Below are 17,627 nucleotides of genomic sequence, written 5' to 3' on the forward strand. Positions count from 1 at the left end.
TTAGAAAGACAAAAGAAGGTATTCGAAATCATTTTTAGATCACCTTTGTCAGAACCGTGATAGACACTCTTCCTTAACTCTCCAGACCTACTGCTGTGCTTTTTCTTTTCCTCTCTCTCTCTCTAGCTTTTCTCCTTATGTTTCTTTTTCATGGACCTAGATAAGACCTCACATCTTGCCCTCACAGAATTTCCACCCCTTTAGAATTCTCTGTGTGAGACTCAGAAAACCCTAAGACTCACATGTCAGCTGCATGCACAGGAATGTTAATAAACCTTCAAGGAGCATGGTCATCACAAGTCCTTCAGCAAAAAATTATTTCCTAAAAGGATTTTTGCTTCAAGAAACTCCTCTTAGCTTAGAGTAACACTATAAATACCACCGTGATGTGAAAATATCTGTTCTGTGTATCAGCCAATCTGATCTCTAACTGGAGGTTTCTCTGAGTTTTGAGCCAATCTTGAAGGTTAACTTTGAATGGAGACACTGCCCCCTTATGACTAGTCACTAGATTGCTGTTCCTTCATGCCACTCTTGGAGAGTTGTAAAAATAATCCAATTTCTCCCATTCGTTTGAAGAACCTTGTTGAGTACCCATTGTCTGTTAGGGAAATATAAAGACATGAACAAGACAGACAGGAACTCTGCACCTGGGCACCTTATAATATCTCCCTGGAAAATCAGTGAGAGCCAGACAGGATTAAGCATGGTGAATTGAAGACATATTTTTTCTCTGTGCCTTTTTCAGAATCCACTGAAATAAAAGTAAATTTTTTTAAAAAAATTATGAACCCCCAAAGAATATAAAGAAGGGGTGATAGCCCATAAGATGTTTTGGGAACTGAAAGTGAATGGACAACTGGTAACTGGTTTAGCAGCCTGTAGAAAAGTAAGTCCTAAGGACTCGCAGAGGAAAATGCCAACAAAAATCCAGGTACTCTGAAAGTCTCAAGAACTTGTGCCACAGAAGATCAGGGTAAGGGGTGCAGTGTAAGGCGATTTCAAACAGAATATATCAGGTCTAAAGGAAAATAGTATAAAGTACAGGTATACTCTCAGATTTCACAACCTGACCTGAAAAAATCAGGTGTCCATGCCTTTCCATTAGATTTTGTGGGGGGGAGGGGGGAAAGCCCTTTTTTTCTGAAGATATGGAATAAAGACACATATAAGACTCTGGGATACCAGGCTCAGCTGAGAGTGAGTACTTAAAAACAGAGAAACTAGAGCTGTCCTCCTTTGCTCAGATCCCAGATTTATATCCCACTAAGTATGAATGAGCATCTGGGATCACTAGGCATTTGAAAAGATTACCTTAACATGACAGGCAGAGACAGGAAAAAAAAAAAAAAAAAAAGAAAAGGACCCTGATGGAGACAAAAATACTAATAACCCGACATTCTCTCTTTCTTTCTTTTTCTCTTTCTCTTTCTCTTTCTCTCTTTCTCTTTCTTTTTCTCTTTTCTCTTTCTTTCTTTCTTTCTTTCTTTCTTTCTTTCTTTCTTTCTTTCTTTCTTTCTTTCTAGCAAGCTCTATATCTAACATGCAGCTTGAACTCAGAACCCTAAGATCAGAAGTCATACGGTCTACCAACTGAGCCAGCCAGGTGCCTTCTTTCTTTTTTAATGACTCTGCAATATTTTATTGAAGTAATACATTTTTTAAAAGCAAACAATAAACAAAAAGCCAAGACATTCTGTTTGGATAAAAACAAATTTGCATTAATTTGGTGCTCTCTTCGTGGAATGTGGGAGGCACAGAAATGACGTATCATTGGATCTACTCCCCCCTTGTGATCATCATGGATGCTGCTGCAGTCTCCCTGATGATGAGCAGCTGTTCCAGTCTCCATGAGGTCCTGCTGTCTCAGCCTTGAGAGTGTCCCCATTTTCTTGAGAATTCTGGCAGTCTATTTCTGTCCCGTAACAGAGTATAGGCCAGGCAGTAGTGTATAAAGGATGCCACTACGCATTGGGATAAACATGGCATACATTTCTGGATCATGAATTAAAAGCTTTTCTTTCTTTCTTTCTTTCTTTCTTTCTTTCTTTCTTTCTTTCCTTTCTTCTTTCTCTTTCTTTCTTCCTTTCTTTCTTCCTTTCTTTCTTTCTTCTTTCTTTCTTTCTTTCTTTCTTTCTTTCTTTGTATATTGAAACAAATGAGGGCATACAGAATAGAATGTAACACATGAATTTTAAAGATAGAACATGAAACTTCAAAGAGATATCATATATATGGGAGACCACAGGCCTGCAAGAATACAGCCTCACTCTCCTGACTGTTAGCAGGAATTTGTAGGGAAATTTTTTAAAACACTGAGTTTAATGAGAAGACTCATATCTGTCTTAAGTGTGCAAACTACAACAACCTAAGAAATACAGTTGCTATGTATTCTAACTTAATTGTTTGGATGATTTTCTAAGTAGAATTACTATGCCGGAAAACCAAGGGTAGCAAATGGCTTTAGTGAGCTTGTATGGAAAGAAAGCTCTGCCATAAAAGGATGGATTATTATTATTTAGAGTTAGGGAAGAAGGAAGATGCCAATCAGGAACCCCAACAAAACAAAATGAGGTAAATATGAGGGGCCACCACTTTTAAGTGCAGGAAACTGGCACAGCTCTAGGGCTGCATCCATTGTTCCAGGGAAGAGATTTTCAAGTCAGTCACAAAGGTCTAGTTCAGTTCCCCGGTAGAGTCAGGGGTATAGTTACCTGTTTTTTTTTTTTTTTTTCCTTTTTTTTTTTTTAATTAATTTTTATTGGTGTTCAATTTACCAACATACAGAAAAACACCCAGTGCTCATCCCATCAAGTGTCCACCTCAGTGCCCGTCACCCATTCCCCTCCAGCACCCGCCCTCCTCCCCTTCCACCACCCCTAGTTCGTTTCCCCGAGTTAGGAGTCTTTATGTTCTGTCTCCCTTCCTGATATTTCCCAACATTTCTTTTCCCTTCCTTTATATTCCCTTTCACTATTATTCATATTCCCCAAATGAATGAGAACATACACTGTTTGTCCTTCTCCGATTGACTTATTTCACTCAGCATAATACCCTCCAGTTCCATCCACGTTGAAGCAAATGGTGGGTATTTGTCGTTTCTAATTGCTGAGGAATATTCCATTGTATACATAAACCACATCTTCTTTATCCATTCATCTTTCGATGGACACCGAGGCTCCTTCCACAGTTTGGCTATTGTGGCCATTGCTGATAGAAACATCGGGGTGCAGGTGTCCCGACGTTTCATTGCATCTGAATCTTTGGGGTAAATCCCCAACAGTGCAATTGCTGGGTCGTAGGGCAGGTCTATTTTTAACTCTTTGAGGAACCTCCACACAGTTTTCCAGAGTGGCTGCACCAGTTCACATTCCCATCAACAGTGTAAGAGGGTTCCCTTTTCTCCGCATCCTCTCCAACATTTGTTGTTTCCTGCCTTGTTAATTTTCCCCATTCTCACTGGTGTGAGGTGGGATCTCATTGTGGTTTTGATTTGTATTTCCCTGATGGCAAGTGATGCAGAGCATTTTCTCATGTGCTTGTTGGCCATGTCCATGTCTTCCTCTGTGAGATTTCTCTTCATGTCTTTTGCCCATTTCCTGATTGGATTGTTTGTTTCTTTGGTGTTGAGTTTAATAAGTTCTTTATAGATTTTGGAAACTAGCCCTTTATCTGATATGTCATTTGCAAATATCTTCTCCCATTCTGTAGGTTGTCTTTGAGTTTTGTTGACTGTATCCTTTGCTGTGCAAAAGCTTCTTATCTTGATGAAGTCCCAAGAGTTCATTTTTGCTTTTGTTTCTTTTGCCTTTGTGGATGTATCTTGCAAGAAGTTACTGTGGCCAACTTCAAAGAGGGTGTTGCCTGTGTTCTCCTCTAGGATTTTGATGGAATCTTGTCTCACATTTAGATCTCTCATCCATTTTGAGTTTATCTTTGTGTATGGTGAAAGAGAGTGGTCCAGTTTCATTCTTCTGCATGTGGATGTCCAATTTTCCCAGCACCATTTATTGAAGAGACTGTCTTTCTTCCAATGGATAGTCTTTCCTCCTTTATCGAATATTAGATGACCGTACATTTCAGGGTCCACTTCTGGGTTCTCTATTCTGTTCCATTGATCTATGTGTCTGTTTTTGTGCCAGTACCACACTGTCTTGATGACCACAGCTTTGTAGTACAACCTGAAATCTGGCATTGTGATGCCCCCAGCTATGGTTTTCTTTTTTAAAATTCCCCTGGCTATTCGGGGTCTTTTCTGATTCCACACAAATCTGTTTCCATCATTTTCTGTTAGGCATTTTGCAGAAATGAGTGGAAAGCACAACCTGCCTCCTGACTTCAGGTTGGTGGGCAGTGACCATGAGAAACTGTGTTCAGAGTCACCTACTGAAAGGAAGCAGGCAAGGTGCAGATGCACCATGTGATAGGCAAGTGGCCTCTGTGTCTCTGGGATGGCTGTGGCCTCCCATGTGCTGTCCCAGGATTCAAATTCTTAAAAGCATTCCTTGATGGGAATTTCTTCTCACTCTCAGTTTTTTTCATAAGTAAAATGCAGATAATCATATTATTCTATGGCCATTCTATACCTTCTATTGTATTAACTCTAAGTGGATATGATGCCCTTAATTCTATGCATCCCCAACACCCATCACAATGATTGTATGGAGATGGTGTCTGAGATAACAGACGCTACAACTTATTGTGTGCAGTGTCAAGCAATAGAATCTCTGTCCTTGTTCTTTTCTGGATCGCATTATCCTTGTAAACAAATTGAGTAATGATTTATTTTTAAATAAATGCTTGCAGTGTGGTGCCAGCACCCTGCCCACGGGAACTGCCTTACACCCTTGCAGATGGCCTACACTATGGTTTAGTGGTATTGGAAACAGCATTTGCCTTCAAACATCCTTCCTCTCCAACTGTCACTGTAAGTGAAAGCACACTAGTTGAGATGATTTCCATTGAATGTCCTCCAACATTCCTTTTTCAAATATAAGCAATCCAGGGGGAGCCAATCAAGAATGTCGCATCGAGATGTGAGTTAGGGTAGGAACCACTCCATTTTGGAGATTGAGCTGGGAAATGGATATGGAATCAATGAAGTGGGAGAAGATTTTGGAAAGCAATTTGGTGACCAGAAACATTAGGCTTTGGGTGGGCAAAAGGGTATTAAAAGGTCACGGAGTACCACTAGGAGTGGGGGAAAAAAGCAGGGGCGGCCGACAGGATTGGGAATCAAATAAAGATGCCAGGATGGGGAAGAATTAAGGACAAAATCCTTGTATGCTCCACCTGGCTCTAAGAGCATATCTCTTATCAAGGACAGTGGACAAGACAAATGAAAAAAAAGTCTGCAAGACGAGCTCTGCCACAGGACTGAATAGAATTTGTTTCTTTTTGAAGCAACATGAGAGGTGAGGGGCCAACTGGGTGTGGCTGCAGCCAATGGGCAGTGTGAACCGATGAGGCCATGTTGCTAAAGTAACAGGTAGTCTGAGATGGGCTTGTCCCTCTCTCACTCTCTCTCTCTTTCTTCCACCTATCCATCCATTTGTCTATCTCTATGTTTATAATATAAACTTAGGAAAAAGCATTGCCCCGACTTTTCCTAGTGTAACAAAACTGCTGTCCCAGTACTCATGGTTCAATCCTAAAATGCCACAAGGAATCTACTATGTGACTCAGACTTTCTTTCTATTAACAAGCTGAGTGAGTAGCAGAAGGGAAAGAGTTCCCTTGGAACAATAAAGGCACAAGATCTGTGCACAGTGAATGCAAAAATCACTGAAATTCATGATATTCTTGTCCTGACTTGAGGTTCCACCTACAGGAAGTAATAATTACCCAGACAAAAAGTCAAATGAAATTTGGAAATAAATGTAAGAGCTTTCCTAACTCTCACTCCAGAACCTCCTTCTTTGTGTTCTGTTTTTTGTTTTTTGTTTTTTTTTTGGTTTGTTGGGTTTTTTTTGTATATATATTTTTAATGGAGATCGATTTGCCAACATATAGCATAACAGCCAGTGCTCATCCCGTCAAGTGCCCCCCTAAGTGCCTGTCACCTATTCACCCCAAACCTGCCCACCTCCCCTTCCACTACCCCTTGTTCGTTTACCAGACTTAGGAGTCTCTCATGTTCTGTCACCCTCACTGATATTTCCCATTCATTTTCTCTCCTTTCCCCTTTTTTCCCTTTCACTATTTTTTATATTCCCCAAATGAATAAGACCATATAATGTTTGTCCTTCTCTGATTGACTTACTTCACTCAGCGTAATACCCTCCAGTTCCATCCACATCGAAGTAAATGGTGGGTATTTGCCGTTTCTAATGGCTGAGGAATATTCCATTGTATACATAGACCACAGCTTCTTTATCCATTCATCTGTCGATGGACACTGAGGCTCCTTCCAGTTTGGCTACTGTGGACATTGTTGCTATAAACACTGGGGGGCAGGTGGCCTGCCGTTTCATTGCATCTGTATCTTTGGGGTAAATCCCCAGCAGTGCAATTGCTGGGTTGTAGGGCAGATCTATTTTTAACTCTTTGAGGAACCTCCACACAGCTTTCCAGAGTGGCTGCACCATTTCACATTCCCACCAACAGTGCAAGAGGGTTTCCTTTTCTCCGAATCCTTTCCAACATTAGTTGTTTCCTGTCTTGTTAATTTTCACCATTCTCTCTGGTGTGAGGTGGTATTACATTGTGGTTTTTTAAAAAATATTTTTATTTATTTATTCATGAGAGACAGAGAGAGAGAGAGGCAGAGACACAAGCAGAGAGAGAGGCAGGCTCCATGCAAGGAGCCTGACATGGGACTCCATCCCGGGACTCCAGGATCACACCCTGGGCTGAAGGTAGGCGCTAAACCACTGAGCCACACAGGGATCCCCTCATTGTGGTTTTTATTTGTATTTCCCTGATGGCAAGTGATGCAGAGCATTTTCTCATGTGCTTGTTGGCCATGTCTATGTCTTCCTCTGTGGAAATTTCTGTTTATGTCTTTTGCCCATTTCAGGATATGATGTTTGTATCTTTGCTGCTGAGTTTAATAAGTTCTTTATAGATCTGAATACTAGCCCTTTATCTGATATGTCATTTGCAAATATCCACTCCCATTCTGTAGGTTGTCTTTTAGTTATGTTGACTGTTTCTTTTGCTGTGCAGACACTTTTTGTCTTGATGAAGTCCCAATAATTCATTTTTTCTTTTGTTTCCCTTGCCTTCATATATGTATCTTGCAAGAAGTTGCTGTGGCCAAGTTCAAAAAGGGTGTTCCCTGTGTTCTCCTCTAGGATTTTGATGGATTCTTGTCTCATATTTAGATCTTTCATCCATTTTGAGTTTATCTTTGTGTATGGTATAAGAGAGTGGTCTAGTTTCATTCTTCTGCTCGTGGCTGTCCAATTTCCCAGCACCATTTAAGGAAGAGACTGTCTATTCCAGTGGAGAGTCTTTCCTGCTTTGTCCAATATTAGTTGACCATAAAGTTGAGGGCCGATTTCTGGGTTCTCCATTCTATTCCATTGATCTATGTGTCTGTTTTTGTGCCAGTACCACACTGTCTTGATGACCTCAGCTTTGTAGTACAACCTGAAGTCCGGCATTGTGATGCCCCCAGTTATGGTTTTCTTTTTCAATATTCCCCTGGCTATATGGGGTCTTTTCTGATTCCACACAAATCTTAAGATGATTTGTTACAAATATCTGAAGAAAGTCCATGGTATTTTGATAGGGATTACATTAATGTGTAAATTTCCCTGGGTAGCATTGACATTTTCACAATATTAATTCTTCCAATCCATGAGCATGTATTTTTCCATCTCTTTGTGTCTTCCTCAATTTCTTTCAGAAGTATTCTGTGGTTTTTAGGGTATAGATCCTTTACCTCTTTGGTTAGGTTTCCTAGGTATCTTCTGCTTTTGGGTGCAATTGTAAATGGGATTGACTCCTTGATTTCTCTTTTTTCAGTCTCATTGTTAGTGTATAGAAATGCCATTGATTTCTGGGCATTGATTTTGTATCCTGCCACACTGCCAAAAGGCTGTATGAGTTCTAGCAATCTTGGGGTGGAGTCTTTTGGGTTTTCTCGGTACAGTATCATGTCATCTGTGAAGAGGGAGAGTTTGACTTCTTCTTTGCCAATTGGAATGCCTTTTATTTCTTTTTGTTGCCTGATTGCTGAGGCTAGGACTTCTAGTACTATGTTGAATAGCAGTGGTGAGAGTGGCCAAACCTGTCTTGTTCCTGATCTTAGGAGAAAGCCTCCCAGTGTTTCCCCATTGAGAATGATATTTGCTGTGGGCTTTTCATAGATGGCTTTTAAGGTGTCAAGGAATGTTCCCTCTATCTCTACACTCTGAAGAGTTTGGATCAGGAATGGATGCTGTATTTTGTCAGATGCTTTCTCTGCATCTATTGAGAGGATCCTATGGTTCTTGGTTTTTCTCTTGTTGATATGATCTATCACGTTGATTGTTTTACAAGTGTTAAACCAGCCTTGCATCCCGGGAATAAATCCCACTTGGTCCTGGTGAATAATCTTCTTAATCTACTGTTGTGGGATCCCTGGGTGGCGCAGCAGTTTGGCGCCTGCCTTTGGCCTGGGGCGCGATCCTGGAGACCCGGGATCGAATCCCATGTCGGGCTCCCGGTGCATGGAGCCCGCTTCTCCCTCTGCCTGTGTCTCTACCTCTCTCTCTCTCTCTCTCTCTGTGACTATCATAAATAAAAATAAAAATTTAAAAAAAATCTACTGTTGTATCCTATTGGTAGTATCTTGTTGAGAATTTTTGCATTTGTGTTCATCAGGGATATTGCTCTAAAATTCTCCTTTTTGGTGGGGTCTTTGTCTGGTTTTGGAATTAAGGTGATGCTGGCCTCATAGAATGAGTTTGGAAGTACTCCATCCCTTTCTATCTTTCGGATCAGCTTTAGTAGAATAGGTATTGCTTCTTCTTTAAACGTTTGATAGAATTCCCCTGGGAAGCCATCTGGCCCTGGACATTTGTGTCTTGGGAGGTTTTTGTTGACTGCTTCAATTTCCTCCCTGGTTATTGGCTGCTTCAGGTTTTCTATTTTTTCCTGTTCCATTTTTGGTAGTTTGTGGTTTTCCAGAAATGCGTCCATTTCTTGTAATTGCCTAATTTATTGGCGTATAGCTGCTCATAATATGTTTTTAAAATGGTTTGTATTTCCTTGGTGTTGGTAGTGATTTCTCCTTTTTCATTTGTGATTTTATTAATTAGAGTCTTTTCTCTTTTGTTTTTAATAGGGCTGGCTAATGGTTTATCTATCTTATTAATGCTTTCAAAGAACCAACTCCTGATTTTGTTGATCTGTTCTACAGTTCTTCTGGTCTCTATTTCATTGAGTTCTGCTTGAATCTTTATTAACTCTCTTCTTCTGCTTGGTGTAGGTTTTATTTGCTTCTTTCTCCAGTTCCTTTAAGTGCAAGGTTAGCTTCCAATTTTTTGAGGGATGCTTGTTATTGCGATGTTTTTCTCTCTTAGGACTGCTTTTGCTGTATCCCAAAGATTTTGAAAGGTTGTATCTTCATTTTCATTAGTTTCCTTGAATCTTTTTAGTTCTTCTCTAATTTCCTGGTTGACCCTTTCATCTTTTAGCAGAATTGTCTTTAACCTCCACGTGTTTGAATTTCTTCCAAATTTCTTCTTGTGATTGAGTTCAAGTTTCAAAGCATTATGATCTGAAAATATTCAGGGGACAATCCCAATGTTTTGGTTTGGTTAAGACCTGATTTGTGACCCACTATGTGGTCTATTCTGGAGAAAGTTCCATGTGCACTTGTGAAGAATGTGTATTCAGTTCATTTGGATGTAAAGTTCTGTAAACGTGTGAAATCCATCTGGTTCAGTGTGTCATTTAAATCTCTTGTTTCTTTGGAGATTTTGTGCTTAGAAAATCTGTCACTTGCAGAAAGCACCGTGTTGAAGTCTCCCAGTATTAGAATTATTATCTAAGTATGTCTTTACTTTGATTATTAATTAATTGATATACTTGGAAGCTCCCACTTTAGGGGCATAAATATTCATGATTGGTAGGTCCTCTTGTTGGATAGACCCTTTAAGTATGATATAGTGTCCCTCTTCATCTCTTCTACAGTCTTTGAGGTAAACTTTAATTTGTCCTATATGAGGATTGCTACCCCAGTTTTCTTTTGAGGACCATTTGAATGGTAAATGGCCCTCCAACCTTTCATTTTCAGGCTATAGGTGTCTTTGGTCTAAACTGAGTCTCTTGTAGACAGCAAATAGATGGATCTTGTTTTTTTACCCAGTCTGAAACCCTGCATCTTTTGATGGGATTATTTAGCCCATTCATGTTCAGAGTAGCTTTTTTTTTTTTTTCATTTACGACAGGGTATATTTTATTCAAACCCATCAGAGAAATGGACAGCTTGGGTCTGTAACAAAGCGTTGTGTTTTAAAGCATAGGTCAGTAATTGTATATGAGTGTATACACTGCTACATACAAATTAACTGATCAGAGCACAACTTTTCAATGTTCAAAACAGAATAAGCTTCCCTGCAAAAGCAGCACCTTTGTGACATTTTTAACTTTAGTATTCTTCTCCTTCATCTTCGCCCTCTCCTTCAACAGAATCCACACCAACCTCCTCATAATCCTTCTCCAGAGCAGCCATGTCCTCATGGGCCTCAGAAAACTTTCCTTCCTCCATGCCTTCATCCACATACCAGTGAACAAAGGCATTCTTGGCATACATCAGGTCAAACTTGTGGTCCAGGTGAGTCCAGGCCTCAGCAATGGCTGTGGTGTTGCTCAGCATGCACACAGCTTGCTGTACTTTGGCCTGGTCTCCACCAGGTACCACAGTGGGAGGCTGGTAATTAATGCCTACTTTGAAGCCAGTGGGGCACCAGTCCACAAACTGGATAGTACGGTTGGTCTTGATGGTGACAATGGCAGCATTGACATCTTTGGGAACTACATCACCACAGTACAACAGGCAGCAAGCCATGTATTTACCATGGCGAGGGTCACGTTTCACCATCTGGTTGGCTGGCTCAAAGCATGCATTGATGATCTCTGTTACAGAAAGCTGTTCATCGTAGGCTTTCTCAGCAGAGATGACAGGGGCATATGTGGCCAGAGGGAAGTGGATGCGGGGATAGCGCACCAGGTTGGTATGGAACTCCGTCAGATCCACATTCAGGGCTCTATCAAATCTGAGGGAAGCAGTGATGGAGGACACAATCTGACCTATCAGCCTGTTTAGATTAGTGTAGGTTGGGCGCTCAATATCGAGGTTTCTATGACAGATGTCATAGATGGCCTTGTTGTCTACCATGAAGGCACAATCAGAGTGCTCCAGGGTGGTGTGGGTGGTGAGGATGGAGTTGTAGGGCTCTAAACAGCTGTGGACACCTGGGGAGCAGGGTAGATGGAGAACTCTAGCTTGGACTTCTTGCCATAATCGACAGAGAGACGTTCCATCAGCAGGGATATGAACCCAGAACCGGTTCCCCCTCCAAAGCTGTGGAAAACCAAGAAGCCCTGAAGACCCATGCACTGGCCAGCCAGTTCACGAATTTGGTCCAAGACAAGGTCAATGATCTCCTTGCCAATGGTGTAGTGCCCTTGCCCTTGGGCATAGTTATTGGCAGCATCTTGCCTGTGATGAGCTGCTCAGGGTGGAAATGCTGGCGGTAGGTGCCATTGCGAACTTCATCAATGACTGTGGGCTCCAGGTCTACAAACACTGCCCTGAGCACATACTTGCCAGTGCCCGTCTCACTGAAGAAGGCGTTGAAGGAGTCATCTCCTCCCCTAATGGTCTTGTCACTTGGCATCTGGCCATCGGGCTGATTGCCGTGTTCCAGGCAATAGAGCTCCCAGCAGGCATTGCCGATCTGGACACCTGCCTGGCCAACGTGGGTCGAGATACACTCACGCATGGTTGCTGCTTGGTGGCTGCTGGGTGGATGGCGAAGAAGAGGAGAGGTTGTTGCTTCTTACAGCATGACTCTTAGGCAGTCGATGTAAGAGAATCTCCAGAGTAACTATTGAAATATATGAGTTTAGTGTCATCATAGTACCTATTCAGTCCCTGTTTTGTGGATTATTTCTTTGGGTTTCCTCTCTTTTACAGAGCCCCCCTTAATATTTCTTGCAGAGTGGTTTGGTGGTCACATATTCTTTCAGTTTCTGCCTATCTTGGAAACTCTTTATCTCTCCTATTCTGAATGAGAGCCTTGCTGGATAGAGTATTCTTGGTTGCATGTTCTTCTCATTTAGGACCCTGAGTATATCCTGCCAGCCCTTTCTGGCCTGCCAGGTCTCTGTGGTGAGGTCTGCTATTAATCTAATACTTCTCCCCATATAGGTTAGGGATCTCATCTCTTGCTGCTTTAAGGATCTTCTCTTCATCTTTGGAATTTGCAGGTTTCACTATTAAATGTTGGGGTGTTGAATGGTTTTTATTGATTTTAGGGGGGGATCTTTCTATCTTCTGGATCTGAATACCTGTTTCCCTCCCCAAATTAGGGAAATTCTCAGCTATGATTTGTTCAAATATGCTTTCTGGTCCTCTGTCCCTTTCAGCATCCTCTGGAACCCCAATTAAACGTTAATTAAAAGGAAAGATTTTTTCCTTCTGAGGCTGTCATTTATTTCCCTTAGCCTTTCCTAATGGTCTTTTAGATGTTTTTCTCTTTTTCCCTCAGCTTCCTTCCTTGCCATCAACTTGTCTTCTATGTCACTCACTCGTTCTTCTACTTCATTAACCCTTTTCGTTAGGACCTCCAGTTTGGATTGCATCTCATTTAATTGATTTTTAATTTCAGCCTGATTAGATCTAAATTCTGCAGTCATGAAATCTCTTGAATCCATTATATTTTTTCCAGAGCCACCAGTAGCTTTATAATTGTGCTTCTGAATTGGCTTTCTGACATCGAATTGTAATCCAAATTTTGTAAGTCTGTGGGAGAGAGTACTGTTTCTGATTCTTTCTTTTTTTTAATTTTTAAAAATTTAATTATGATAATAACACACACACAGAGAGAGAGAGAGAGAGGCAGAGACATAGGCAGAGGGAGAAGCAGGCTCCATGCACTGGGAGCCCGACGTGTGATTTGATCCTGGTCTCCAGGATCGTGCCCTGGGCCAAAGGCAGGTGCTAAACCGCTGCGCCACCCAGGGATCCCTGATTCTTTCTTTTGTGGTGAGTTCTTCTTTCTAGTCATTTTGCTCAGTGTACAGTGGCAAAAAACGAGTTGTACTTGTTAGAAGTGCAAACTCTTCTCACTGTAGCATTCCAGCTGTTCTCTCTTTAAGTATCAGGTTGAATTCATAGATTTTCAGGATGATTTGAAGGTTATCTAGGTAAGTTGGTGGGGACAGGTGACTTGGGGACCCTACTCCTCCGCCATCTTGCCCTGACCCCCACCACCAATCTTTTTTTTTTTTTTCAGTGAGACTACTGTATCTTCCTCAAGCTTCTCTTAAAAGAAAAGAAACTTTTCTGCATCTTCTGGCAAGTGGCCCATCCACCGCTCAGGAGCCCTGTGTCAGCAGAGCATCTGCAGCTGCATGTTTGAGGACAGCCTGCCTAGGCCTGGAGATCACAGTGTGTCTGCTGCACAGAAGTAGATGCCTGAGTCGCTGGACTGGGAGGCTGTGATATGCAGAGAACTTTGCTGCTTCTTCTCATTTAACGTGGCAGTGGTTTTTTCATGACTCTTTTCCCCATTCTCCCATAATATCATCAAGGAGATTAGACCTTCACTATTTTTTTGCCTGTACCAGTGTAGGGCATACACAGGCTTTGATGAATGGCAGTTTATGGTGAAATTTTCTCCTTCTTGGATGATCAGGGACTGTGGACTCTGTTCCAGTTCTTGGCTACTGACCCCTGTTCAAAAAGACAATGTAAGGAAAATGCCAAGCCTAAGATCTTCATGTTCATGGTAGGGATGGTTGCCTATCCATCTCACCTGCCTCTTCACTTCCCCATGAGGCAGCAACATTATCCCTTCAACACAGAATATTTTATTGTCTATCTTTTCAACATGTATCTGGCTCTCAAAAGGGGCTCCATGGGACAGAAGAAGACTGAATCCCTGCCCTCAGGAAGCTGTCATCATCCCCTGAATCTCTACACTAACCCCATACTTACAGGCTGCCTGCAACTCTAATATCCCTATGAGAACTTGCAGGAGAGTCTCCATCTTCTGGTTCCTCAGAAGGCAGCTGGATCAGGAGTTCTCGAATGAGCTTCCCAAGCACAGGTTACTTGAGCTTACTTGAGCTCAGCGGGGTCTCACTGGTGCAGGGCACTGCACCAATCTGAGAGATCACACCTGGTTTCCTGTTCCTGCAGTGCTGCAGACCTAAACTCAAATACTTTTTGAACACTGCCACCTTTTGGCTAGACTGAGAAATACTGAATAATGGATGGCTTCTAGAATTAGTTTATATAAATGAGGTACATTTATTTATTGCAACAAGTATGGTATTTATTATCGGATATTGAAAATACCCTACTATTGCATGCTTGAAACAGTTTCCTCTTTGTAATTAAAATAAAGTGAAAAATTCTGCTCTCTAAAATACTGGGTAATTGTTTTTCAACATTTAGTTCTGCCTACTTTTGATTTGAGTCTTATAAAACACTGCTTTATGGAGGCATACTCAATATGATGTATAATAAACTGCATATATTTATGATGAACAATTTGATAATTTTTGACATGGACATACAAATGTGAAATCATGATCAAAATCTAAATAATGAGCATCTGCACTATGTTAGCCCCTTTGTGGCCTACTCATAGTTTTAGAATTATGTCCTCTCTGGAATCTGTCTGGAATCAATTTTTTTATCGGTGTGAGCTAAGGGTTAAGGTTTATATTTTTGAATATGGCTATCAACTATTCAAGCATGATTTGTTGAGAACATTATTTTTTCCTCATTGAATTGTTATGGTATTTTTATTGAAAATCAGCTAATCAAAAAAAAAAAAAAGAAAATCAACTAATCATATACAGGAGTCTATTTCTGGACATTTTATTGTGTTCCAAGGTTATATTTGTCTATCTTTATATCAATCCCATAGTTTCTCAAATATTATATTTTCATAAAAACAACATCAGTACTGTTGGTTCCTCAAATTTGTTATTCCTTTCAAAATGTTTTCACTAACATAGTCCCCATTAATTTTCATGCATATTTGATGATCCTTCTGTCAATTTCTACAAAACTTTCTGCTGGGATTTTTATTAGCTTTATACTGAATCTGTAAATCAATTTGGAGAGAACTAACATTTTATTTTTTAAAAGATTTATTTATTTATTTGTGTGTGAGAGAGAGAGAGAGAAAGAGTGGGAGGGACCAAAGGAGAGGGAAAGAGAACCCCAAACTGACTCTGCACTGTGTATAGCCTAAAGTGGGGCTTGATCTCACAAACCTGAGATCATGACCTGAACTGAAGCCAAGGGTCAGCTGCCCAACTGACTGCATCAGCCAGGCACCCTAAATTAACATTTTGACATGAGTCTTCTAATCCACAGGCATAATATTCTATATTAATTTAGCTCTGAATTGACTCTCCAAAATTTTTTATATCTTTTTATTTTAGATTTTTTTAAATAAATCTATTTTTTATTGGTGTTCAATTTACCAATGACCAGAATAACACCCAGTGCTCATCCCATCAAGTGCCCCCCTCAGTGCCCATCACCCATTCACCCCCACACCCCCACCCTCCTCCCCTTCCACCACCCCTAGTTCATTTCCCAGAGTTAGGAGTCTTCATGTTCTGTCTCCCTTTCTGATATTTCCCACACATTTCTTCTCCCTTCCCTTATATTCCCTTTCACTATATTTTATATTCCCCAAATGAATGAGAACATACACTGTTTGTCCTTCTCCGATTGACTTACTTCACTCAGCATAATACCCTCCAGTTCCATCCACGTTGAAGCAAATGGTGGGTATTTGTCGTTTCTAATGGCTGAGGAATATTCCATTGTATACATAGACCACATCTTCTTTATCCATTCATCTTTCGATGGACACCGAGGCTCCTTCCAGTTTGGCTATTGTGGCCATTGCTGATAGAAACATCGGGGTGCAGGTGTCCCGGCATTTCAATGCATCTGTATCTTTGGGGTAAATCCCGAGCAGTGCAATTGCTGGGTCGTAGGGCAGGTCAATTTTTAACTCTTTGAGGACCCTCCACACAGTTTTCCAGAGTGTCTGCATCAGTTCACCTTCCCACCAACAGTGTAAGAGGGCTCCCTTTTCTCTGCATCCTCTCCAACATTTGTGGTTTCTTGCCTTGTTAATTTTCCCCATTCTCACTGGTGTGAGGTGGTATCTCATTGTGGTTTTGATTTGTATTTCCCTGATGGCAAGGGATGCGGAGCATTTTCTCATGTGCATGTTGGCCATGTCCATGTCTTCCTCCGTGAGATTTCTCTTCATGTCTTTTGCCCATTTCATGATTGGATTGTTTGTCTCTTTGGTGTTGAGTTTAATAAATTCTTTATAGATCTTGGAAACTAGCCCTTTATCTGATATGTCATTTACAGATATCTTCTCCCATTCTGTAGGTTGTCTTTTAGTTTTGTTGACTGTATCCTTTGCTGTGCAAAAGCTTCTTATCTTGATGAAGTCCCAAGAGTTCATTTTTGCTTTTGTTTCTTTTGCCTTCCTGGATGTATCTTGCAAGAAGTTACTGTGGCCGAATTCAAAAAGGGTGTGGCCTGTGTTCTCCTCTAGGATTTTGATGGAATCTTGTCTCACATTTAGGTCTTTCATCCATTTTGAGTTTATCTTTGTGTATGGTGAAAGAGAGTGGTCTAGTTTCATTTTCTGCATGTGGATGTCCAATTTTCCCAGCACCATATATTGAAGAGGCTGCCTTTTTTTCCAGTGGATAGTCTTTCCTCCTTTATCGATTATTAGTTGACCATAAAGTTCAGGATCCACTCCTGGATTCTCTATTCTGTTCCATTGATCTATGTGTCTGTTTTTGTGCCAGTACCACACTGTCTTGATGACCACAGCTTTGTAGTACAACCTGAAATCTGGCATTGTGATGCCCCCAGCTATGGTTTTCTTTTTTAAAATTCCCCTGGCTATTCGGGGTCTTTTCTGATTCTACACAAATCTTAAAATAATTTGTTCCAACTCTCTGAAGAAAATCCATGGTATTTTGATAGGGATCGCATTAAACGTGTCAATTTCCCTGGGTAACATTGACATTTTCACAATATTAATTCTGCCAATCCATGAGCATGGAATATTTTTCCATCTCTTTGTGTCTTCCTCAATATCTTTCAGAAGTGTTCTATAGTTTTTAGGGTATAGATCCTTTACCTCTTTGGTTAGGTTTATTCCTAGGTATCTTATGCTTTGGGTGCAATTGTAAATGGGATTGACTCCTTAATTTCTCTTTCTTCAGTCTCATTGTTAGTGTATAGAAATGCCATTGATTTCTGGGCATTGATTTTGTATCCTGCCACACTGCCAAAAGGCTGTATGAGTTCTAGCACTCTTGGGGTGGAGGTTTTTGGGTTTTCTATGTAGAGTATCATGTCATCGGCAAAGAGGGAGAGTTTGACTTCTTCTTTGCCAATT

The 17,627-nt window shown here is 40.9% G+C and overlaps 1 pseudogene and 2 gene segments (V, D, J or C); all 3 read right to left on the reverse strand.

Annotated features, from left to right (window-relative positions):
- The window catches only part of LOC121493205, a 439,102-nt gene that overhangs the window by 315,382 nt on the left and 106,093 nt on the right, over positions 1 to 17,627 (reverse strand).
- Positions 10,402 to 11,939, reverse strand: LOC121493203 (annotated as a pseudogene).
- LOC121493211 lies at positions 13,570 to 14,397 on the reverse strand. The segment is given in 2 exon segments: positions 13,570 to 13,894; positions 14,159 to 14,397. Coding segments are annotated over 2 exon segments (342 nt in total).

Source organism: Vulpes lagopus, chromosome 6, assembly GCF_018345385.1.
Source record: "Vulpes lagopus strain Blue_001 chromosome 6, ASM1834538v1, whole genome shotgun sequence".
NCBI lineage: Eukaryota > Metazoa > Chordata > Mammalia > Carnivora > Canidae > Vulpes > Vulpes lagopus.